The 25,176-nt window shown below is 31.4% G+C and overlaps 4 protein-coding genes across 4 annotated transcripts; 1 reads left to right on the forward strand and 3 right to left on the reverse strand.

Moving 5' to 3' along the window:
* Nucleotides 1–468: 468 nt before the first annotated feature.
* LOC107919251 (receptor-like protein Cf-9) lies at nt 469–3,364 on the reverse strand. The gene is made up of 3 exons (XM_041099217.1): nt 3,319–3,364; nt 1,843–3,211; nt 469–1,750 (listed from the first exon to the last, which is right to left on the reverse strand). The coding sequence occupies exons 1-3, from the start codon at nt 3,362–3,364 to the stop codon at nt 469–471; spliced, it is 2,697 nt and encodes an 898-aa protein (XP_040955151.1).
* Nucleotides 3,365–12,822: 9,458 nt separating this feature from the next.
* On the reverse strand, nt 12,823–14,215 carry LOC107920392 (probable histone H2A.1). The gene is made up of 2 exons (XM_016850096.2): nt 13,771–14,215; nt 12,823–13,236 (listed from the first exon to the last, which is right to left on the reverse strand). Exons 1-2 carry the CDS (start codon nt 13,957–13,959, stop codon nt 13,024–13,026), a joined length of 402 nt encoding a protein of 133 aa, XP_016705585.1. The 5' UTR covers nt 13,960–14,215; the 3' UTR covers nt 12,823–13,023.
* A 1,946-nt stretch (nt 14,216–16,161) lies between these two features.
* On the reverse strand, nt 16,162–19,043 carry LOC107920798 (multiple organellar RNA editing factor 9, chloroplastic). The gene is made up of 4 exons (XM_016850655.2): nt 18,445–19,043; nt 16,936–17,033; nt 16,776–16,841; nt 16,162–16,694 (listed from the first exon to the last, which is right to left on the reverse strand). The coding sequence occupies exons 1-4, from the start codon at nt 18,786–18,788 to the stop codon at nt 16,522–16,524; spliced, it is 681 nt and encodes a 226-aa protein (XP_016706144.2). The 5' UTR covers nt 18,789–19,043; the 3' UTR covers nt 16,162–16,521.
* A 5,391-nt stretch (nt 19,044–24,434) lies between these two features.
* On the forward strand, nt 24,435–25,093 carry LOC107920238 (calcium-binding protein KRP1). Its single transcript, XM_016849839.2, has one exon. It carries the CDS (start codon nt 24,665–24,667, stop codon nt 24,965–24,967), a length of 303 nt encoding a protein of 100 aa, XP_016705328.1. The 5' UTR covers nt 24,435–24,664; the 3' UTR covers nt 24,968–25,093.
* Nucleotides 25,094–25,176: the final 83 nt, after the last annotated feature.

Below are 25,176 nucleotides of genomic sequence, written 5' to 3' on the forward strand. Positions count from 1 at the left end.
AAGAGGCCTCTAACTATTCACCTTTAATGAAATATTGCTAGCATAACAACCATTTGATATCTTGAAATTTTACTTTTTTTACAAAGTTTTAGAATTTTTGGTCAACTCAATACGAGAGTGTATAAATTTAACAATATATCAAATATAGTAACCATGCGAAAGAAAGGATAATATTACTTGGAACAAACATAACTACACAACACCCACAAATACAAATTTAGAAATTATGATGAACACAAAGACACTCATCATTTGTTAAATTCACATCACCCCCACTTATTTATTCAAATCATTCTAAAGGAACTGAAATGCTGAATCTTTCCATCCAATTCAATCTTGAATTCCAATGCCACTATCAAAAATTACAAAAAAAAAATGTTTTAACATAAATATTAGATTAAGAAAGATGAAACTTATGAAATAGTTATTAGAAAAGAAACTCAACTAAGCAAGATGTTGGATGCAGAGCTAGTTTCTTCTTACTTTGTTTCTTTGTACCCACTTCGTGAAATTGTATTGCCAATCTCTCTCCACCTTTCTAACAAACCACCATGGTCTTCCAGTTGTGAATACAATGTAACCCAAGCTCAGTCCTATCACTACTCCACTTCCATACCCCATCATTACAACTTGCCAAAAGAAGGGTATCTTAGAACCTTCATGTTCCACCACCAATGGTGAAGGCGGGTCGAGCCCCCGATGGTTGACGCATTGCTTGGATAATGGTAATCCACACAATCCCAAGTTACCACTGTAGGAATCATTATCAAATGTATCGAATTGATTCCCATGAGGAATTGGTCCAACAAGATTGTTGTTTGAAAGATTCAATACTTCAAGAAATGTCAGATTCGTCACTTGAGAAGGAATCCCGCCATTGAACTTGTTTGATGAAAGATCCAATGATTCAAGTGCTACCAAATTTCCAAAAGATGTTGGGATAGGACCAGTGAAGTTGTTGTGAGAGAAATTGAGCATTTGCAAGGAAATAAGTTGCCCAACATCCTCAGGAATTTCTCCGGAGAATTGGTTGTTTGACAAGTCCATAGATATGAAAATGTCATAGGTCTTTCTCAATTCCATCTCCAATCTTTTCGTTGTTACATTCACATGATTTTCAAAAGTAATATTTAATTCAAAAGCTCCAAAAACAATAGAATATGAGGTTACCCGCTCTCTAGGTTTCATTGCTCTCAAATTTCGTAAGAGTTTCGTTGGCAATGTGCCTGTGAACTCATTTGCAGAGAGATCAATTATTCGCAATGCAGAGAAATTAGATGAAGCTATGGAATGAGGCAGTGATCCATACAATCTATTAAATCTCAGGATAAGAACTTCCAGACTTGAAAGCGAAGCTAACCAACCGGAAAATCTATCCGTTAACTTGTTGTTCCCTAAATTTAAAAGTTCCAATGAAGTAGTATTAGCCAAAGATGATGGTACTAATCCTTCCAATTGATTGTCATTGAGTAAAAGATGCCTCAACTCACTATTATTCACAAAAGAATTAGGGATCTTGCCAATGAAGTTGTTCATTTCCAAATCTAAGGTTTCGAGATAGCTTAAATTTCCAAGACAATCAGGAATAGTTCCACTCAAGCTGTTTTCGGACAAGTCCAGAAGAACAAGTGAACTCCAATTGCAAATAGAAGAAGGGACATTTCCTGTCAATTTATTCTCTGAAATGATGAACTGTTCCAACTCCTTTAAAATTGGAATTGAGGATTCAAGCAAGTTGAGAGAATTGGTCCTTGAAGCAAGTTGGAATGAAGGTTCAGATAATCCAAATTGTTTCCCGGCATTTGCTCCAGAGCAGTCAAAAAGTTAAGAGAAAGATCCAACCATCGCAATCCTTCCCACCCTTCAGCTTCCCATTTGGAAATTCCACCAGAAATCATGTTATTGGAAAGATCTAACTGTTCCAAGTTCGATGTTCGAAAGAAACTCGGGAACTGCCTTACGCGACCACCAGAGAATCTCACAGTGGTAAGCTGGGGGAAAGAATAGTTCAAATCATTGCCGCTTGTGCTTAATGATAATAAACTATTACTTGAAACAACAAGAAACATAAGACTCGTGAGTTTTGAAAGCATATCTGGCTTGATCACACCACTCAAGTTGTTTGATGACAAATCAAGTGAAGTAAGGCTCACAAGATCAAACAGCCAAGATGGTACTCCACCACTTATAGAGTTATCATATAACCGAAGTTCCTCTAAAAATTGAAGCTCACTAACATGATTTGGAAAGGGACCTTCCAAGTGATTATTTGACAAATCAAGAAAGGTAATTTTTGTGAGGTTGAAGATAGTTATTGGAAGTGGACCACTCAAATTGCATGAAGAAATGCTCAAAGAAGTTAATTTTCTAAGGTTTCCAAAAACATCTGGAATCTGTCCTTCAAGCGAATTTTTTGATAAATCAACGGAAATGATTTGAGTGAGATTTCCAAATGATGCTGGAATTGACCCCCTAAAACCACAATTGGAAAGGTACAACAACTCAAGGCCACTACTCCAGTTTGTGTTTGGGAGATAACCTGTGAGATTTTCATTCTCCCTTAAATCTAAAACTTTGAGGTTTGGAAGCTGAAAAACTTGAGTTGGGAATTCCCCATGTAATTTACACTCACTGAGACTCAAATGTTCAAGTGATGAAGACAAGTTTAGAAAGGAAGTGAGTGCAACATCAGACATATCTACATCATCAAGTGCAAGGTTTCTTAATTTGGTCAAGTTTCTTGCAAGCATGTCAAAACCTTGGCCATCAAATCTTGATTCGTAACTGTAAAAGGAAAGGTCAAGTGAAACCAAACTTGATAGGAGACTGATTTGATGCGGGATCAAGCCATAGAAGCCATTATTAGAGAGATTAAGATGGGTTAAACTCACCAACTGGCTAAATAACTTTGATGAGATGGTGCCATTGAAACCGTTATCAGCAAGGTTGAGTCGTTGGAGTCCATGAAAGCGAAACAAGCAGCTAGTGTTCTCAAGAAGAGAGCCTCCGAGGTAGTTGGAGCTCAAGTCAAGCCATTGGAGGTTATGCAGTTGAAAAAGGCTGTTGTTTGCGAAGAGAGAACCAACAAGGCAACTGTGACTGAGATCGAGGCCGATTACATGACCAGTCACGTTGTCGCATTCCACTCCCTCCCATGAACAACAATCGATGCTTTTGTTCCATGACTCTACGTCTATCTTGAGATAAGTACCTTGAAAATAACAATAACAGAAATGGTGGTTTTAAAATGGAGCAAAGCATCTCTTTGATGTGGGAGACATAAATGAGAGGATGGAGGAGCAACAGAGGAAGACAAACTCCATGAAAGTTGCAAGATCACCAAAACCAGGCAAAAGATTCCCATGTATTTTTTTTCTCCAAAAAACAAACAAATACAAAGTTAAGAAACAAAGGGATGCCTATCATAACAACACCAAGTCCTTTTATAGAATTAGAGAATTTACTTTAGTTAAAAATAATTTATCATATTTTAAAATACTTTTGTTGACACCATTTTTTTGTTTGAAAACGGGGTCGACTTGGGTTTTGAAAAATGAAACGGGAGTCGCCACCAATCCCCTTTTTTTTATTTTTATGAGGTGTGATTGGATCACCTCGAAAAGTGGTTATTTTTAATAAATAGTTTGATTTTATTAAAACAACAAGTTTGGTCCACAAAATTCAGAAAAATGGGTTCGGGAGTCGGTTACGCACGAGGAAGGATTAGCACCCTCGATACGCCCAAAAATTGGTACCTAGTTGATTAGTTAATGTCTTGATGTCGATAATTGAAAACTTTGAAGAATTTTAAAGATACGATCCTTGTATTAAAGGTTAAAAAAAATTGGGAAAAGAAACATATTTTACGTTAATTGAGAAAGAGAATCGTATCCAGTGAGTTAGGACATAATATCTCGAATTCTCGATACAAGAGAAATGCTTAATTAAAATGTATTTTAGCTATCTCGGATTTAAAAAGCGAGATCACGACCAGTAAGTTAGGACGCGATCTTCTTTCAAATCCCGAGATCATTTAAAACTTGAGTTTGAAAGGATTCGTGTATTTAGATTTATTGTGAAAATCGTGACCCAGTAAATTAGGGTACGATATTCTCAAATCTAAACACAAGATTTTGCTTATTCAAAAATCATAGTTTATGCATTGAAATAAATTAATTCAACATGAAATAATAAAACACGATGTTAATACTTGTAACAAGGCGATATTGAATACAATAAGCAAAAATAATACGAGCAATTGCTATAAAAATAAGATAAGTACAAATCAATAACATACGAAATAGCAATATATACAAGCAAATAAAATTAAAACATTCATTCAAATCAATAAAGAAAATGAAATAAATAAATGAATAAGATTATAAAAAAAGTAAAAAGGTATATGTGTACTTATAAAAATTAAAACGTATATTGATATATGCATAAAAAATATGTGTATAAACTATAAAATATAATACAAATATATATAGGTATGTACATATATATAAATAAATTATGAAAGATATACACATGTATAAATACTTTAAGCTTATAAAATATAAGAATATATAAACATCTATATATATATATAAGGCTAAAATAAAAAAAATCAATATATTAACAATAATAATGAATAAATAAAGGAAAATAAAACTGATAATAATAATAAATGGTAATGATAATATTATTATATTTAAAATAATTAATTAAACAATAAAACAGATAAAAAAGGACTAAATTGAAATAAAAACGGAAATATTGGGTAAATTCGAAAATAAAAAAAAACGAAAAGGACTGGTGTAAAACGCGTGTCAAAAGGAAAGGACCAAAGGGGAAATATCACCCTATTGACCAAACGACGCCGTTCCAGTTTAATGCCTGCACATGGTCTATGGACCACATTGAAACAGACGCGAGAATTCATGGCCAAAATTGAAAATAATAAAGAAACCGAATTGAATACACAGAAAACGCGGAGGGGCTTATTGCGCCAATAAACCATCTCATGAAAACGCGTGGTTCCCCCCTGGAGCGGGTCTGGTCGCGCCGGGTCATGGGGCTAAAACGGCGCCGTTTCACTTTTAGTATAAATATTAAAAAAACTCAAAAAAAAAAATCAGATTCGTCATTTTTTCTAAAAAACTGAGAGTGAACTCTCTCTTTTGCATTCTCTCAGGCCCTGGCGCCGGTCATCGGCCGATCTAGGCCTCCGGCATGCCTCCGCCCTAGCACCGCCGTATGTGGTGGCCGGCGACTCCAAAATCGGATCTTTTGATCCTTTTTTGAAGCCAGGCGTGTCTTAGGCACAAATCTAGGGCCAAACCTCGAAAAAAAAGTCCGAAGCTTGAAGAACGAGGGGAAACCGCTCGTCTTCTCCTTTCCGGCGCGGCACAGGTAACTCGCTTTTCTTATTTTTGTTTTGTTAAAAGAGTTGTAGAAAATAAACAAAAAAATAGAAGAAAGTAAATAAAAACACAAGAACAGGGAAGAAAATAAATTGAAATCAACCTTTTTCTTTTGCTTTTTAATCTTCTTATTATTCACTGGTTGTTGTTAATCGATTCTAAAAAAAATACAGACATGGTGTTTGGCTTTTATAGCCGATCCATTTCTATTTTCTCTATTATTTTGCTACTTTGCGTGTTTCCCCTTGTTTGCAGAGTGATTTGATGCTGATGGATTAGGTGGCAGAGTTGGTGGTTACTAGAGGCGACGGCAACAGAGAGGAAATGACGGCGGCGGCGTGGAAGTCAAAAGGGCAGGTGGTGCGGCTGAAGGCAGTAGGCTAGGGTTCTGTTTTCTGATTTGCACTTTGGGCCATTTGGGCCATTAGGGTTTAGTTTTAGTGGGTTAAGATTTTGGGTCTAGGTTTGGGCTGATGGGTAAGGTCTAGGTGGTTTTGGGTATTGGGTATTGGGTTAGTGTTGGGTTTGGTTATTGGGTAATGGGCCTCGGTTTTATTAATTTGATATTTAAAAACTTGTGGTCTAATAATGTCCCTAGTTCTTGTACCCTTTGAATTTTTGAAATTTAATCCCTATGGTTTTAATTCTAAGAATTTATCTTTTCAACTTATCTGATTTAAAATTAAAGTCCAATTGATGATATTTTTAATTGGTTTATGTTAATTTCAAATGTGTTATGTATTGAGCTTTAATTTTTACATGAAACCTTTAAGTACTAAAATATCACAAATTCAAATGCAACGGAAGTTCATTAATAACGGAATCTCAGTTTACAAAATTAACGTGCCTTATATTATCATTTATTAACTTATAACTTGATTAATGCTTCGGTTACTATCAATATTAACCGTAACTACTTAGCTATCGTGTGAAGTTACAAATAATCTATTGGCTTAATTGCAGTTTATATTGTATGACTTGAAAATTCGGGTTAAATCCCTATCCTACTTTTTTCTTTAATTATTAATAAAAAATTTGAGTAAATATTTTGTCTTTTTTTTAAATTCATTTTTAGTTAACCATAACTTTAAAGACAACCAAGTCAAGTCTCTTAAAGTTGGTTTACATCTTTGAAATTAGTGGTAATTGCATCAAATGGCGTATCTAGAGGTGCTCGTAGGGTCTCGACCCCTCTAAAATGAATTTTTTTCATTTAAGTTTTTTAAAATTTTTAAAATTTCAAATTAGTAAAGATAAAGTTGCATTTTGGCCATTCCTAAAAATAATAAAAATTTGATTTAATACTTTAAAAATTATAAAAATATAAATCATTCAAATGGTATAATTGTATTGTTACTATCGTAAAAATTACAATTTAATTTTGGTCCTCCTAACAAATTTTTTTGTCTTCACTCCTAAATATGATTTTAAATTTATTTTATAATTTGAGTGTTATTGCTTTCCAAGGTGTTTTATAGAGTTTTATATATATATATATATGCCACTGACTTATAAGTCATGAGAATTGGCCATTAAAGCAAGTTGAAACGAATGTTGAGCATTTCCTAACTCTTTCCCTGGAAATTGCTCCAAAATGGTAAAAAAAAAAAAAGAAAAAAAGAAAAAGCTATGTTGTTGGAAAATTATGAAAGTTGAATAAAAGTTTATGGTATTTCAACTATGAAATCGATCAATGCTCGTAATTATATCAGACATTTGACACATAATAATTATTTTTTACAAGAAATTTGAATGATGCCACAGTGGTACGTCAGCAATCAACACTGACATGGTGTTTGCTAACGGTCACATCAGCATTGTCATTAAATATGAACGGTCAACATCAGTTAAAGTGACTACTTAATCAGTTTTATTAACTCAGGTACTCAGGTGTAAAAAGTTAGAAGGCACCTAATTGATTTTTTTTTTAAAGTTTGGGGGGCTTATTTTATCAATAAACCTTAATTTAATCATTATACTAAGACCCAACCAACAAAGTATCTACTTAAAGATTTAAAGTGGATGCATAAAATAATGAAAAGAAAAAAAAAGTGAAAACAGCAACAATTATTTTGAAGTTAAGACCACGAAAGTGTATCCCATTTTAGAAGTTGACTTAACATTTACTTGATTTCCCATTTCATTGTCTACTAATCATTTTGTACCCAACAAAGAAAATGGGAGTAGAATTTTAATATGAATTTACAACTTTATTTTTTTATTACTTAAGAAAGACTCATCATAATTTGTAAGTTGAATGTATATAATTTATTTTTCTAAGAGTATATATAAATTTTAATATTGTTTGGACTTATTCTGTAGTGAGAGTTTTAGCATTTGTTAGGTTCATTAGGAATTTATTATTTTCAGTGTATTTTTTAAGTAAACAACAGACTCACTTCATTTATAAACTAAGTTTTCAAGGGAGAGAGATCTTGATTTTTTAAGTGCAAAAGTGAGGTTGTTAAATCAAGGTGTTAGGACTTAAATTACTTTTGTATGATGTTGAAAGATAGTTAATTATCTTGTTTGAGAAAGGCCTTGTAAGCATATGGAAATTGAATTGCGTAAACATTAAAAATAGAAAGTATAATGTCTCTAATGAAAGCATGTGAAATCGAATTTTGATCCGAAGCTAAGAATCGAAAAATATATTTATCCCGAGTTCAGGGGCTAAATTGAATAAAAATACAAAATATATGTGAAATCGAAAAAGGGATTATTTAAGATCATGCATCTCGTGGCATTATTGTTGTGATCCATTGAATGACTATTATTTGTCATTATGTTATATTAATTGGTATAAATATATATTTACATAGAACCAGAATGGGATAAAAGTGGAACTAGTAGAGGAAAAGCTAAATTTGCATAATAGGCCATGAGAAACCTACTCATTTGTATTTTGAAAGGCAAGTTCTTATGGTTATTACTACTCTTCCTTGCTTAATAAGGTTTGATTGTGTTATTTCCATTTTTATCTATTTTTGAACATAATATGAAATGTTGATAAAAATTGGCATACATGGATAATAGATGAGATTGAATTAAATTGGATAATTCTGGTCCTGTGGCATGTATATAGGGTCATTGTTTTATGTAAATGGTCATCCTAATTTGAATGCCAATGTTGTATTTGTAGCTAAGGTTGTGTTTGCATGTTAAACTTGATATATGGCCTAGTTTGTGCCTAGTTTGGTTATGTCAATGCCATTTCGATTCTTGAATTCAAAGTTTACCTAAGCCTTATGTTTTTAAGTTGAAAAATGTGGTAAGCTGGTTTGTTAAGATTGATAAATGGCTTGGATATGTCTAGACTTTGATCATGAGTTTAGTTTCATTTGAGCACTTGATTTCAAAAATCTTATACATTTGAATTGCATAATTTGGCATGATAGGATGATTTGATGAAATTAGGATGAACTTTTATTTTGTGATGGTTGCCATTATAGGTTACAAAATTTGCATATTATGTAAAATGATAGATTGAAGAAAAAGGGATATAAGTTTGTAGTATACCACCTACAAAGTCGTGACACCACCTCATGGATGTCACAACACCACCTTTCAACATTGCAACTTTCTCTGTTTGAGGTCGCAACATCAACTAACTGTCTTCAATGTCGCAACCTTACACCTTGGTGTTGCGACGCTAATTCGGCAAAGTTTGGAAACTTTACATTTTGGTCCTAAGTTGTGTCACCAACCTACTATTTTGGATGTCATGACGTCAACTCGAAAATTTTAAAATTTTACATTTTAATCCTCAAATGGTCTCGAGTTATCAAAAGAGCTTGTGTAATCTCATACAAACTCCAGATCAAATTATATGTTACGATATAATGATGTAATGATCATGTAAATGAATATAAAGTGTTGAATTGATAAAAATTATGTTATAATTAATTGTAGTTGCTCCGGCAATAAATATGACATCCTATAGCTCGGACTCACCGATCTAGTTGAGCAAGATATATTACCTGTTTGCTATAGTAAAAAAAGATTTATACATATATATGAACTTTAAATTTGTTATAAAATATGTAAATTGTAATTATATTTTAGTACATTATATTGTTTATTTGGTAGTTCAATTGTGTAGGATTTTTTTAATTTAAGCAATTTTCTGTAATATGTTGGATATATTTGTAATTACCATAATGAATTAGATATTAAAAATATTTTTATGAGTGAGATTTATTTGTTTTACTTGTAATTAGTTTGTTTACTTAGTTGTAAATAGTTAATTTTATCAGTAATATGTTTAATTTGAATATAAATATAATATTTGTTGTGAAAATTGTTTAATAGAAATATTTTATTATAAGCATTTGTAATGCTTATAATGAAATTTAGATTAAGTTAAAATAAAAGTTTATGATTGTGAAAATATTTTCTTTGTTGTTTTTGCAAGTTTGGGGAAATAACATTGCTATAGCTTTAGCATGTATTGATGAAATATTGAAAATAGTAAATATTACAAACTTGATTTTAACATAATATATTTTTTGTTCACTAACACGTGTTATATGAACTGTATGTAGCAAGTGAGTTGATCAGTCCGGAGCAGGTTGCATCATGGCTCTTCAGGTGATATTGACCCGAGGGTCCATGCATACCTAGACGAAGTCGATTTCTAGTACACAGTGTTGATCAGAAGCTCCACAATCTATCCAGATTTATTAGCTGCATTGGTGGAACAATGAAGATCTGAGACATACATTTCAATAGTTGTGTGGTGAGTGCACCATTACATTGGAATATGTTGATATACAGCTTGTTCTTCCAGTTCATGGATAACCTGTAATCGAAGAATCAAGTTCGAACATGAACAATGTTTGCCTAGAGTTGTTCGAAAGGTATCCCCTGAAAAGTATAACGAAAGAGAATTTTATTTTACACACTTGGCTGGACACTTTCCTAACAATGCTACTCGAGATTGCATCAAAAGCAAAGGTGCAATTCTCTGCTCGATCTATCTTTCAGAAAGATTTTGATGTCAGATAAATCACATAATCAAGTGAGCTAGTATTATCTCTACAATTTGAGACATGTCAATAATTTTAATTGGGGGAAGATGTACCTACATCATTGTATTGGGAGATGTGCTTAGAATCCATAGGTGGCTAGTACATGCTTCAACAATGGGTATATTTCAAAATGCCTTTCTTGCCTTCAATTACTCAACTTACCATACACTTTCCATTAGTTACAAGTATTGCACAAAAAAGTGCAAAAAAAATTTTGCCTAGCTTGTTATGAACAATAATATCCGCCAACCCATTTGAAAAACTCTAGGATTTCTTTAGATGAGAAATTTGGTTCTCGACCTTCTTCAACCTGTGTTGGTACAGATTCTATAAAATCTTCTAATAATTCATTAAGGACCAAATTACTCATTCAAGGAAATCTTGGAGTTTCCCAAATGGTTTTTCAAATATTATTGCCCGTAACAAGCTGGATAATTCTCTTTGCACCTTCTCATACAGTACTCATAACAAAATATTTAACCAATATTTCGTTCCAAACCTTCTCTGTATCATGCCTCGCTGCAAATCTCCATAACCTATCAAATATAACTTTATGCTCCATATAAATAAATGTTTCCCTGTGGTTGAACAGAGTACTTCTAGGCGTATATCTTTGTCGTGGTGGTCGCCTACGAAAACGTGGTTGCTCACAACGTTGGTTCAGATTACCCTTCTCCTTAGAGTCATCCCCTATGTCTTTATTTTTTTTTTTAGTTTAGTTTGGTTGAGTCGATTGAAGTAACGATATCACACATGGATCGTTGGCAAGAACACTAAAGTCATACATGTCAACGAACCTGTTAAAAGTTTGCACCTAAAAACCGAAATGCACCAATCATAGCGGTCAGTGTGGGACTATATGCCGACCCAAACAAGTCCTGCCTCATAAAATCTATACTACTTTCCTGTTGAACCTCTGGTTGGATGACTTGAGAATAATCAACTGAACGTTGCCATATCTTCAACATTCCATGCATGATGTAATCGACCACTAGAAGAACCCGCAATTTGTCCCCCCCCGGGGAATAACTACTCATGGGTAAATGTCATTGCTAGGCTGAACCTCTTAATTGGAGAGACATACCCGACATCCGGTAGTTATCAAGATGCAACGGAGTAGGGCAATGTGCAGCTTGCAGGTGAGCATGTAAATGACTAGGTTCCCACACAAGGCCACGTTGAAGCCGAAACGGAGGTCGACCACCATTGAGCAAAATAGAATCTCTCATTTTCCCTAAACCAATTAATGTAGAGATGTAATCACCTTGACAAATCAGACGTGTCTGATGTATTCAAAATTGGTGGGAACTGGACCAATGGGTTTCTTGCCTGTTCCATTTTTGGTATTTTTCGGAATTGTTGTTGTTGTTGTGAGTAATGATTCTGGGTTGGGGAATTTATAGTGATTTTTGGAAACAGATGAATAATTATGGTCAGGTGGATCGTAGATTTGATTTAATGTTTGATAGTTAGGAAGAGGTAGTTGGTTGTTTGGGGGTTAATGGCCGATGTAATAAAAATTGGTTTATTTTAAAGGCAGCAAACATATAATTTTCATAAATAATTTCAAATAATATATTAATTGTTTTGTATGATTTCAATAATTTCCCCAAAAAAATTCAATTTATTATTTACTAAAAAACCTGAGTCCCCAACTCTTTTACCTATTCAAAATTTTAAAATCAATATCTTTCGTGTACCAAAAACAAGAGAAGTAGAATTGTTTGAGATTAAAAAATTATTGTAATTTGTTTTAAAATTAAGGTTGTATATGCAATTTTGTTAATTATATTATTTTTATACAATTTGTTTCAAATTTATACCATATTTATAATCAAAACCTAAAAAATAACTCATGTGACTTGATGACCAATATATTCATCGCCCCAAATATATCCCAAGTTCAAATCAAAATAATTGTTCAAGCTTTACTTCATTCATTATGAATATTATATAAATATATTAATATTAAAAACAACCCATACAATTCAAAATAATTTTTAAAAAATTAAAATGTTCAAAATTTTTCAATATGAATAATGAATTTTAAATTTATTTATAGATAGTCTCATTTAATTTTTAATAATAAATTTAAATGCCTATATAAATTAAATTTCAAAATGTGACTAACGTTTAACACCCAAAATCTTATTATAGATTTTTTTTTCAATTTGCATCCAACTTAAATCATCGTCAAATATCCAAACTAATAGAGTTTTAAAAATAGATATTATAATTATTTTACGTGAATAAATACTGTGAATTTTGTTTTTTTTTTTTTTAATTTCTAACGTTGATAGGAATCACTAAATTCCCACTATGGAAGAGCAAAATCATTTGAATTTTTTTAATACCATTAATGAAAGAGTAGAAGGGGAAAAAAAAGATGGATAATTTGATTTATATTCACATTATACCGAAAACCCTAAAAATCTAATTGCTAACTAAAGTTCCACAGATGGTAATAATAGAACAACAACCAAAGCCAAAAACCCTAGAGATTTGAATCTCAGGATCAACAACTACTACAGAGAGAGGGGGGAGGGGTTGATTTGTGAACGGCTTTGGGGAATCTAAACTTATCTGCATTAATCATCATCGGCACCGGAAGTCTTGGAGGTCCCGGTTTTCTTCGGGAGGAGGAGGTTGTGGATGTTGGGCATCACACCACCATTGGCGATCGTCACATCGCCGAGCAGCTTGCTCAGCTCTTCGTCGTTCCTTACGGCAAGTTGGATGTGACGTGGCACGATTCGGGTTTTCTTGTTGTCCCTGGCTGCATTCCCGGCTAGCTCAAGAACCTAAAACAAACACACAATAACTGAATTACTAAAGCAGTTTTTTGAAAGAAAAAAAATTTGATATGCTTTTTTGGGTGCAAGTAAGACTAAGTTTCACTTTCACATAGTAGAATTTTTTTTGGGAGAAGAAACCCTAATTTTCGAGCCTACGAAAGTGGAAAGATACTGAAAATTTCAAGCATAAAGCATAGATCCGAAGATGAAATACTAATTTTCTGCGATCATAATTATAAAAGGTCTGATTTAGAACATAGATCCGTTAAAAAGAAACAAATTTCACAAAACCTAGAAATTTCAAATTAAAAAAAAGCATACATGAGAAGAAAATTGTTGTTTGATCTCATTTTATAAAAATTGAAATTAGAAAAATAAAATTTCTCCTGATTTCAAGGGACGAAATTAGGAACCCTACATTAGGCTACGAAACCAAATCAAACGACTACACTTGTGAAAACTGCCGATAATCCTTCACATAATTTTAAAATGAAAAATCAAAGGATTGTTAAAATTAGACCCAAAAAAAAGCTTTCGCACCTCAGCGGCAAGATATTCAAGAACGGCGGCGAGGTAAACCGGAGCTCCAGCTCCGACCCGCTCAGCATATTTCCCAGCTTTAAGGAACCGAGCAATACGACCCACCGGAAACTGAAGCCCAGCCTTGCTACTCCTTGATGTTGCCTTCTTCGAGGCTCCGGATCCGAGAGTCTTACCCCGACCCGCCATTAATATACGAGAAATAAAACGAGAGATGCAAAAACAAATTAAAGCGTGGAAAGGAGAAATAGAAATAAGTGAATACTTGCCGCTTATTTTGGGTGTATATATAGAGGAGAGAGTAGAGAAATTAGCCAATGGAAAACAAGTACGTGGATCGAGAAAAGTGACCGTAGGATGGAAATTAAATAAACGGTTTGGATTTGAAACCGAACACCGCTTTCTCTCTTTCTTTCCTTTTTTTTTTTATTTGTGGATTTTGGTTAGTTATAAAATTAAGAGAGGGAAATTCCGTTTTTGTTTTTTTTTTCTCAGCTGGAATGTTATAGAGTGAGGTTAATGACTGAAATGTCCCTGACATTTCAGAAATTTTAGTACTTTTATTTGTTGGTTCGGTAACGATGTGCAGTCAAAGTGAGATAATGCTGATGTCCATTATTGTAAACGTATCATGAAAATTTATGTATTAAGTTAGTTTATTTTTTATTTTTTAAATAAATTAATTAATTGTTATATATTAGATTAAAGAGTAAACTAGTACTTCTATTAAAATATTATTCATGTACGTTGAGGTATGCAAGACATTTCATGTGTAATTGTTCGATTATTTTATCAGTCACGCTAATTTTTAATGGTGAAGATGAATGAAATTTTTAACAAAAATGATTTATTTGTTCTTTAATCTAAAGTATAATGATTAATTTGCTCATTTTTTAATAAATGAAGTAAAATGTAATCTACCTTCTAGTACAGTGACTTCCATAATTAAAAGTCAAATTACATTTTGCTCATTTCTTTAAAAAATGATTAAATTAGTCATTGTACGCTAGATTAACAGTAAACAAGTCCTTTTATAGCACTTCACGTGTAATTTTTTTGTTATTTTATTAGTCATGTTAGTTTTTAACAATAGAAATGAATGAAATTTAAACATAATTTACTATTTGATCTAACATTAATTATTTTAATAAAGAGAACAAAACGCTATCTCTAATATAGTTCTTCTTACCTTTAAATTATTATATAATTTATAATTACTAAATTATGGTACACTTACCATACAAGTGAAAAAAATAAATAATTTGTATAAAATTAATAAAATTGAATTATAGAATTATGATCGCGATTCAAATATTACAGATTTAAAAATTTTTACATTTTCGATAAATATAAGATCTCACAATATATACTAATCTCATTACCATTTATTTTTTAGATAATGTAAAATTTTTATACCAGATCTATTTTTATCATTGGACGATAGAGAAAGATCAGTCATTGAGCTTTGCAACGCAGCCATGGCTGCCATTCTTTCGCCTTCAAAAGCTGTGCTGAGTGCTGAGCTGCTGCTACTCTTTTTGGTGATGACGATAAATAGTACTAAACAATGGGGTTTATAGATTATAGATCATGCTGAAAGGTTTAACCAATTAGATTATAGATGCAATTTGAATAAAAAAAATATTAAAACAAAAATAAAATAATTCAATTCAATCAGATTCAAATAATTTTTTAATTCAATTTAACTGGTTCGTCCGATTTGATTAAAAATTATTAAAATTTTTATTACAAATAAAGATAATAATAAATAGAACAAATTAGTTCGATCGTTCGTTCAATCTTTTTTTTAACCAGATTCAATCGATTTATATTTATTTGTTGATTGGTTCCAGGTCCAACTAATCTGACTAGTCGATCTAGTCCAGTTCTGATACCATGACGGTGTGGTCCGAATTGTAAGTAAAAGGGACCTAATTAAAAATGAGGTTTAAATACGTCCAAATTCTCGTACTTTTCATACGTTTTAAATTTAATCTCTTTACTTTTATTTTCTGAAATCTAACCCCTTTACGTTTCAAATTTCAATATTCAAATTTAATTATTAATAACGACGTTAACGATTGAACTTATATTTTTATATATCCAAAGAGAAAAGGGGCTAAATTCCTTGACATAAAAGTAGGAAACTAAATTCCAAACGTTGAAAAACTGTAAGGACTTTAAGCATACTTTAACCTAAACACGAATAATTAAACGTGTCGAGATCTTAAACACGAATACGATACATGTATTAAACATGTGATGTTGATCGTATTTAAACGGATCGTGTTCTTCGTCAAACTCTATTTACTGCTAAACACCCTGCATCTGTTCATATACACAAAGTTGGCCAAGAAAAGAAGCAATTGGAAACAACTGCAGGCACACATATAATGTAAACCAAAATCCATCTCATTACTGAAAGTTTAAATGGCAAAATAAATCTGATGCACGTTCGAAGATAACCCTAAACCTTAGATGTCATATCGATGAAATTCAGATCACAAGCTCGTATGGGTCGGTTTCGGTTTTTCATGAAACTACTACAAAGACTTTACAGATACATGACATCGCAGAACATGTATTTTAATAACATGCAAAATCTTGATATCAGCTCGAATATCATTTACCGGTCCTAACAGTGAAACATCGATGAATAACAAACGAGAGAAAATAAGTTGCATGATGAAAAACTGGACTTTAGACCACCATAACTATGAGTAGTCTCGAAACAGCATTTCTAGTACCTTGTCAAGACGATGATTCCGACTGACTTGCTGCTTGCTTTGTTCGGAACTGTCCTGCAGGAGGGCCGTCTTTTCGTCTCTCGTATTTTTTGCTCACGTATTTGGATTCTTTTCTTGCCTTTGGTTGATAAGTAGGGTATTTGCATGGAATTATTTCCCCGTTGACATATTTATCACCTAAAAAGTACACAAAATAAGCAGATTACACAACCAAAATAACCTTTTTTGCATAACTGAAGAAACTTTAGCCAAACCAACCTCCATAATCTTTGTTTTTGACGTCTATGTATGAATCCGGTAAAACCCAAAGAACCCCGGGCAATCCTACATCGAAAAGAACAAAATTTAACTCTTAAAAGTAATGATAACAAACAACATATAGTTTAAACAAACAAAACTGCCTGATAAATAATCTTACCCTTGAACTTTTCCGAGGTTTCTTCCGAAACGGTACATTGGAATCCCGTATATGTAGTGGTGCTAAAAGCGTACATGTTCTTCTTTGCTTCTTCCATGCTGTAATAAAGAAGAAAAAGGTAAAAAACATATCTGAGATTTCTTTGTTACAATCACTAGATAAAACATACACTCGTAGAAATGGAGGCTATCATATCGTAGTGATAAAATACATGCACAAAGATGCTTTGAATATTGATAACTAAGAAAGGCACATCCATGAGGACTCAGATGAGACTGGATGGCCAAAACAAATGATATAAAGCTAGAAGAGACATATAAGTTGTGAGCTTCACTACTATGCCAATATGTAAATCAATCTAACTATTTAGAAGCTTAAGTTCTAGATAATGATAAACTCAATTGCGAACCATCGAGGATCTCCATATCATTAAACACATGCACAAAGATGCTTTGAAATATTGGTAACTAAAAAAGGCACATGCATGAGGACTCAACAAGACTGTGGACGGCCAAAACAAATGACATAAAGCTAGAAGAGACATATAAGTTGTGAGCTTCACTACTATGCCAAAATGTAAACCAATCTAACTATTTAGGAGCTTAAGTTCTAGATAATGATAAACTCAATTGCGAACCATTGAGGATCTCATTAAACGCATGCACAAAGATGCTTTGAAATATTGATAACTATGAAAGGCACATGCATGAGGACTCGAACAATACTGTGGACGGCCAAAACAAATGATATAAAGCTAGAAGAGACATATAAGTTGTGAGCTTCACTAGTATGCCAAAATGTAAATCAATCTAACTATTTAGGAGCTTAAGTTCTAGACAGTAATAAACACAATCACGAACCTTCAAGGATCTCCATATACTAAAAGTGATTAATTACAAGCATGATGATGTCGAATGTCGATAGATAACTATGAAAGGCACTTCGATGCAATTTGGCCTTAACAAGACTGGTATAAAGCTAGACATAAGAGTTGTGAGCTTCACCAATATGCACAAATGAAGATCATCAATCTAAACATTCAAGTTCTTGACTATAACTAAATCACAAACCTTTTCAAAAGCTGAGGTGAAAGATTCAGACAAGGAGTTCTAAAATAAAGATTCTGTCCTATATAGCCTCGATTACTAAGGATAATTTGTTAAAATGTTATCTTAAATTCATTATATAAGCCAGATAAATTGCAAAAACTCAACTTTATTGGTCAACTACTAATTATGATATCATACAAATTACTTCTAAGCAATGCACTGTTCAACTCATTTCTTCCATTCAATTCAAAATAGAAATTTGTAGCACTTCCTCATACAAAAACCTAGCAAAACCCCCCACAAAAATTCTCATAAACAAAACAAAAAAGGGGGGATTTTTACACACTAAATTAAAAACCAAGCAAAACCCACAAGAATTTACATAAAAAATTCCATTTTTTTTTCAGATTTTCAACTAAAAACATAAAATAATATAGACCCAGAAAGCAGAAAGTGTAACCTGCCAAGCACAGTAGCAAGAGTGTTAAGATAGGTCTCAATCATTTGTTCTCTTGTTGGAGCAGGGTCTTTAGGGAACTCCATAACGATAAGCCAATGGTTATAATCACAACCAGGTAACATTATCGTTTCCCTTTGCTCATTGCTGCTACTCCTCTTGGATGAATAATCACCGTCGAGTGCTGCTGCAACTTTGATAACTCGACGAGGACGAGTCGATGGTGATGGAAGACGGTGAGTCAGTGAGTTAACTCGCAGAGTAGGTGAAGAAGTGAGTCGGGAACGAGTGGGAAGAAAGGGTTTTGTGGGTAGAAGAAGAGTAGAAGGGTTTAAGAGAGACGCCATTGAAAAAAAATGTGAGAAACGTAGAAGAAGATTAGATTGAGATAATTTTTCTGAAATTTATGGGGAAATTGTGTTTTTTGGGGACTTTGAGGATGTTTGATAGATTTTTTTTTTTGCTCAGAGTTTTGGGCTGATTTTTGGGTCAAATTTTTTGGGCTGAAAGTCCAAAATTCATGGATTTCAAGGGCTTTTCTATGTGAATTAATTAGAAAATTCAGTCCAACGACAAAATCCAAATTGTTGGATAGGAATTTACTATTTTATCCTTATGCATAACTATTAAAAGGATAAATGTAATAATGTGTTATAAAATTGATTGAGTCTTAATTTAATTAGCATGAGTATTGTTGTCAGTACAGAATGGCATGAGTTCGAGTATGATGAAGCGCATTATCCTCCTATTTAAAGGTTAGGGAGAGCTGATGGGTAATATCTATGATCAGAATCTATAATGATATTGTTAAAATAATAATAATAATGTGTTATAAAAAAATTATATGTTTTTTAAAAAAAATAGTAAACGTTAAATTGAAACGGAATGGGTAAGATGGGACGAATCGAAAATGGATGCATCAAACATGCATAAAAGTAATAGTGATTTTCCATTGTGGGAGAATGCATCTTATTTTGATTAGAGTTAATTTTGAATTTTCTTCTCTTAATTAAACTCTATTTTTTAGTTTCCCATTTTTAAACTCTAATTAACCTAGAGTTTTTGTAGTCATATATGCTACGAATTTCAGCTTATAAATAGGCGTTAGTTACTCTAGGTTTTACACAACAAAAATATTTAGATTAAGAGAATTTTGTTCTTTGTTTCGAAGGGTTTTTCTTGTGGGGCTCCGGGTTTTTTCTTTTAATTCTCTCTATCTTTTGTGCTCTCCTTTATTATAGTGAATTCTACTTTTGCCCGTGATTTTTTATCCTCTTTTGAGGAGTTTTTCCACATAAAATTTACATGTTCGATCTTTTCAATTCTTATTTTCTTCACTTTGTTCGTTATTTAATCGGGTTTATCCCCTACATTCATATTAACATCTGTAATGGAGAGGGGTAATTGATGGTACAGAACAGTGATGGATTTGATAACATCCATTCCTATTTCATTCCGTGGTCATCCCTAAAAGTTGATGTGATTAATTAGTATGAAAATTAGTTTATATGTATTTCTTACCTGGGAAATTTAATTGGTTACATAGATTTTGATAATTAATCTATATTTTTCATATATTAATTTTATCATGTCATACACATAAAGACCAAAAGTAAAAATGATCTAGATAAGTTATAATAAAATATCTAATACATGTTTCATAGTAAGAGGACAAAAGGGATCTATCAAAGATTGATGGTATAAGGAGCAAAAGAACCCTAATGCCGTAAAATACCAAGGTTAGACAAAACTTGACACGATTAAAATTGGACAAAAGGAGCAAACAAACGAAGTAAGAGGATGAACTAATCTCTAGGCACCTTGGGCTCGGAAATTAAGAGGAATATCATGTGAGAGAGAGGTAAGGAGGAGATAAACACAAAAAAATGCCTTTGGGAATACTTTTTAGACATGCTCACTCTTCATCCTCTTCAACCTTATTCATTTTCTCTAAACAAAATCATTAACTTAAACATGAAAGAGCTACCGAAATGTCAATTCCGATGGTCTCATAGATCATCATTTTTTTCCTTTTCCACATTTTCTCTCATCTCTACAGCTCTACTACCAAACTAAATCTTCTCCAAGCTGAAGTTGACATTTGATTGCATAAAATATGATTGATTTATTCCATTTTCCAATGAAATAATTGAATGCAAAAAAAAAATGTGCTAAGAACTTCGTTTTAATAAATTATGTATTTCGTTAAATCAATGTTATTTTTTAGTTACGTGGGTGCAGAGTGAGTTTTTTTATTTATTTCAAGATGTCACGTCAATAAATTTAATAGAAAAAATTAACAATGTTAATAATTGGTCCTGAATTATGCCTTACTTTATAGTCATTTTTTTCTACGGGATTCCTTAATTTTTTTTAAGTTATATTTTAATAATACTTTTAACTTATATCTAAACTAGCCTTTAAACTTTTAAGTAGTGTTTGAAAAATAATCGAATAATTGAATTTTTGTGTAATTGTTTATAATTATACAATGGTGGCATGTTTGGGTAATTATTGCAATTGGTTGATCCTATCAAATTTGGTGTAATTGGAGCATCCCAATTACACTTACGAATTCTTAGGGGAGGGTGAGAATTAGAGTAATTGCGCAAGTAATTACACCCAAACCCAATTTTAAAAATTTATTTTTATACAATTTATAATATATATATATATATAACATGAACACATATGAGTGTTTGAGATGGTTATGATAAAAATATATTATATTATAAAAATAATTTGTGTATGTATAAAGTTTTATAAAAAAATTATATTATTTAAATCCTAAAAAATTGTAAAGTTATGGTAAAAATTTTATTATAAAAAACAATTTAAGTTTTATAATATATTTATTTATAAAAAAGTTATGATCAAGAAGTATGGACATAATTTATATATGTGTCCATACTATATATTATAAAAATAATAAATTTTTTCATAAATAAATGTTATAGTTTTTTTTATCATAACTTATTTAATAAAAATAACATTTTAAAGTTATAAAAAAATTATATTATTTACAATAAATATTATGGATGTTTTGGACAATTTATAAAAACTTTGTTTATAAAAGCTATATATTATAAATTTTAATTATTTTTATTTAATTTACGTATTATAAAAATAAATATAACCTAATATAAGTATTTCTCAAAATTAAATTTATATTTTTATAATTAAAGCTATAGATTATTTGAACTTTAAACTTAAGTATTAAAAGATTGATGCTAATTACGCAAATAGAAATGGTTTTCTTGCACTATATATTGGGATATAATACCATTTGACATAATGGTATCAGACACAAGTATCATAGACAGCTCGCAAACTCTTTAATACAAGATATTTAAGGCTGTGAAATGTGATTGAGAAGACATTTGATGTTGTAAAAAATATTTTTCATATTAACATCAAATTAGTATAGCATAAAAAACAAGGTTGTATTGTATTAGTATGTTGCACGTTTCATAACTCTAATCATAAGTGGAATTAAGATGATCCATACTTCAAAAAATACATAGAAGAAGGAGATATAGATAATCTTAATGATTTGTGTTCAAATTTAGATGATGATGAACTCGGTCAACGACCAACAGAAAATGATAAAGAGCATATGCATTAGAACAATTAGATAAAATTACATATGATGTTTAGTGTTATTGTTATATTTATCGGTAATCATATTATCAATTACTTTTTTAGACTAACATAATACGTATAATGATTTGATTTTAATTTTTGTTACTTGGTTAGAAACTATTTTTAGCATACTAATATTTTTTTTAAAAATATAAATTATGCAACTGTATAATTATAATTTGTACAACCAAATATGACTTAGAGAAATACAATGTAACTACACTATATAAACCTAACGTGTTTAGGGAATTACAGTTTCATTCAATTACTCTGTGATATCATAAAAAAATATTTATAAATAAAATATTTTGAATATATATATGATATATCATAAAAAAAAATAAAACATGTATAAATTAGAGGTGATCATGGGTTAGGCTACCCGGCCTGGTCCGATAGCCCGCCCGAAAAATGGGAGAGTTTGGGTAAAAATATAAGCTCGAAATATGGGTTTGGACAAAAAAAATGAGGCCCGTTTGGAAAACGGGTCGGGCATCGAGTAAAACTTTTTGCCCAGGCCCGGCCCGGCCCGAATTATATATTAAATATATATTTTTATTTTTAATCAAATATACTTTTTAATCAAATATATATTAAATATATACTTTTTTGGTGTTGTAAAATTTAATATGGGCCGGACTCGAACTTAGCAATTTTCTTTCGGGCCGGGCTTGGACAAATTTTTATGCCCATATTTTGGGTCGGGCATAGAAAATGGGTCTAAAATTTTTGTCCGGACCCAACCCAAATCCAATCCCGACCTGGCCCATGATCACCTCATGAATAGCGGATAAATTTTTGTAATTGAATTGAAGGAAATAGTTGAAAGAAGCAGCAAAGAAACTTCCTTTTTGTCTCAAGTCTCAACTATGTAATGCAATAAAAGTGCATGAAAGAGAGGATACTATATTAATATATATTTATTTAATGATTGGAAATTTTAAATATAAAATAAATAATTAAAATTTTTTAATTTATTTTAAAATAATTAAATTATTAAATATGTTGATTGAGTCTTAACTTGACTAGTATTGGTATTGTTGTTAATGTAGGAAGACGTGGATTCGAGTGTTCTGAAGCGCATTATCCTCCTATTTATGGGTTGGAGAGGAGCCATGAGTAGTTCTAGACATTGAATAAAAAAGAACAGATATGGTTAGAACCTACAATGAGATTACTAAAAAATTTAAAAATTAGATAAAAATTATATTAAATTTATACTGATATATATACACATATTCCATTTGAGACCAACTAACAAACAAAGAAATCCTTTGATTTCCACAATATCCTGTTGGGTTCCTTATTTTGGAATGAAGGATATAAACAAGGGATTTTTCTGATTTTAGTTTTAAGAAATATATCTATTCAAATTTTTAGTTAAATTGGTGTTACGAGTTAATTAGACATCAATTCAATTATAAAAATTACTAAATTACCTTTACACGTTTGGAATAAGTTACATTCTTACGAGGATATTTTTGTATTTTTATATTTTAAATAAAACTAATAAAAAATTAAAAATAATGAAATTTGAATCCATACCATCAACGTAACATAAAACTTCAACTTTACTGTATAACTAGAGCTTAGATTTTTTTTATGAGTTTGCTTGAAATTTAAGAGGATTTCAGTATTAGGCTCATTTATAATATAGGTCGAGCTTGAGCTTGAACATTCAAGGCCCAAGCCAAATCCCTTTATTTTTATAAATTTGTAATGTTTTATATTATGTTATTTATAACACATAAAAATTAAATAAATAGTAATATATAATACTACTATAATATAAACATTAAAAAATGTTAAGATGACTATATATAAAAATTTAATAAATAAAATATAAATTATTAAATATTAAATCAAAAATAATATAAATATATATTTTAAATTTTTTAAAAAATACGGATGAGTCTAAAATGATCTCGGGTTAGCTATTTACAAATATGGGGAAAGCTTGGAAAAAATTTTAAACCCATATTTTGAACCGAATTGGGGTTGGGCAAGTATAAAATGTATTAATATCGTGTCTGGGACCAACCCAAACCCAACCTAACCCATGAACACTTAAAACTTAGTTTTTTTTTTATTTTTTTAATATTATTACACAAAAATTTTAACCCATACATGTTGCATATTTTGTTTCGTACATTTTACATATCTATAGTTATTATTAATTTCAAACCATTTCTTTTCTTTTTTTTATTATTATATATGAACTTTAAACGTACGTAACTTTTGACAAGTACAACATCATTATAATGCCAAAATTGACAACATTATTAGAGAATTTATAATGCCATATCAATTACTTTATATATATATATCATGCAGCTTCCAGGAAGTAGGAACTGTAAAGAAAAAATGGTGCAAGAAGCTCCCTCTAGTAGTTAGAACCACAAAACTTTATCTTTACTGTAAATTGTCTGCAATGGCTCCACTCTTTCCTGGAAAATCCCCAATTGTTTTCCTCTATCTCCATTATTGTCCCCCTTCAAGAACCTCCTTTATATAAACCCCTCCCGTCCTACTACACAAGTTAAAACCTAAAAAGCCCTTTAAAAATCTACTGTGTTCAACCATGGAAGAAGTAATCGACATTGTGGTTGATTTCGAAGACTACTTCCCTTCAATGATGGAAAAATACGGTGCGGAATGGTTGTTGGGAGAAGTATGCAATGGGTTCAGGCTGTTGATGGATGCGGAAAAAGGGGTGATAACGTTCGAGAGCTTGAAGATAAAGAGCGCGATGTTAGGGTTGGGAGATATGGAAGATGATGAAATTGTTTGCATGTTGAGTGAAGGAGATTTGGATGGAGATGGTGCTTTGAACCAGCTCGAGTTTTGTATTCTCATGTTTAGGTTAAGTCCTGGACTGGTTTAATGAGAGACAGAAGTAGCATGCAACAATGTTACAAAAATAAATCTTCATTGCCATTTTCATTACTCTTCTTTCCTTGTATGATATTCCCAACTTTCTCAATTCTAACATTAATGTAGTTTATCTTTATCAGTTGGTATTTCGATATTTTTAAAAATTTTAAAAGCAAAATATTTTTTGGAGAATTAAATATATCATAAAATTAATAATAA

This window comes from Gossypium hirsutum, chromosome D08 (genome assembly GCF_007990345.1).
Source record: "Gossypium hirsutum isolate 1008001.06 chromosome D08, Gossypium_hirsutum_v2.1, whole genome shotgun sequence".
Taxonomy (NCBI): Eukaryota; Viridiplantae; Streptophyta; class Magnoliopsida; order Malvales; family Malvaceae; genus Gossypium; species Gossypium hirsutum.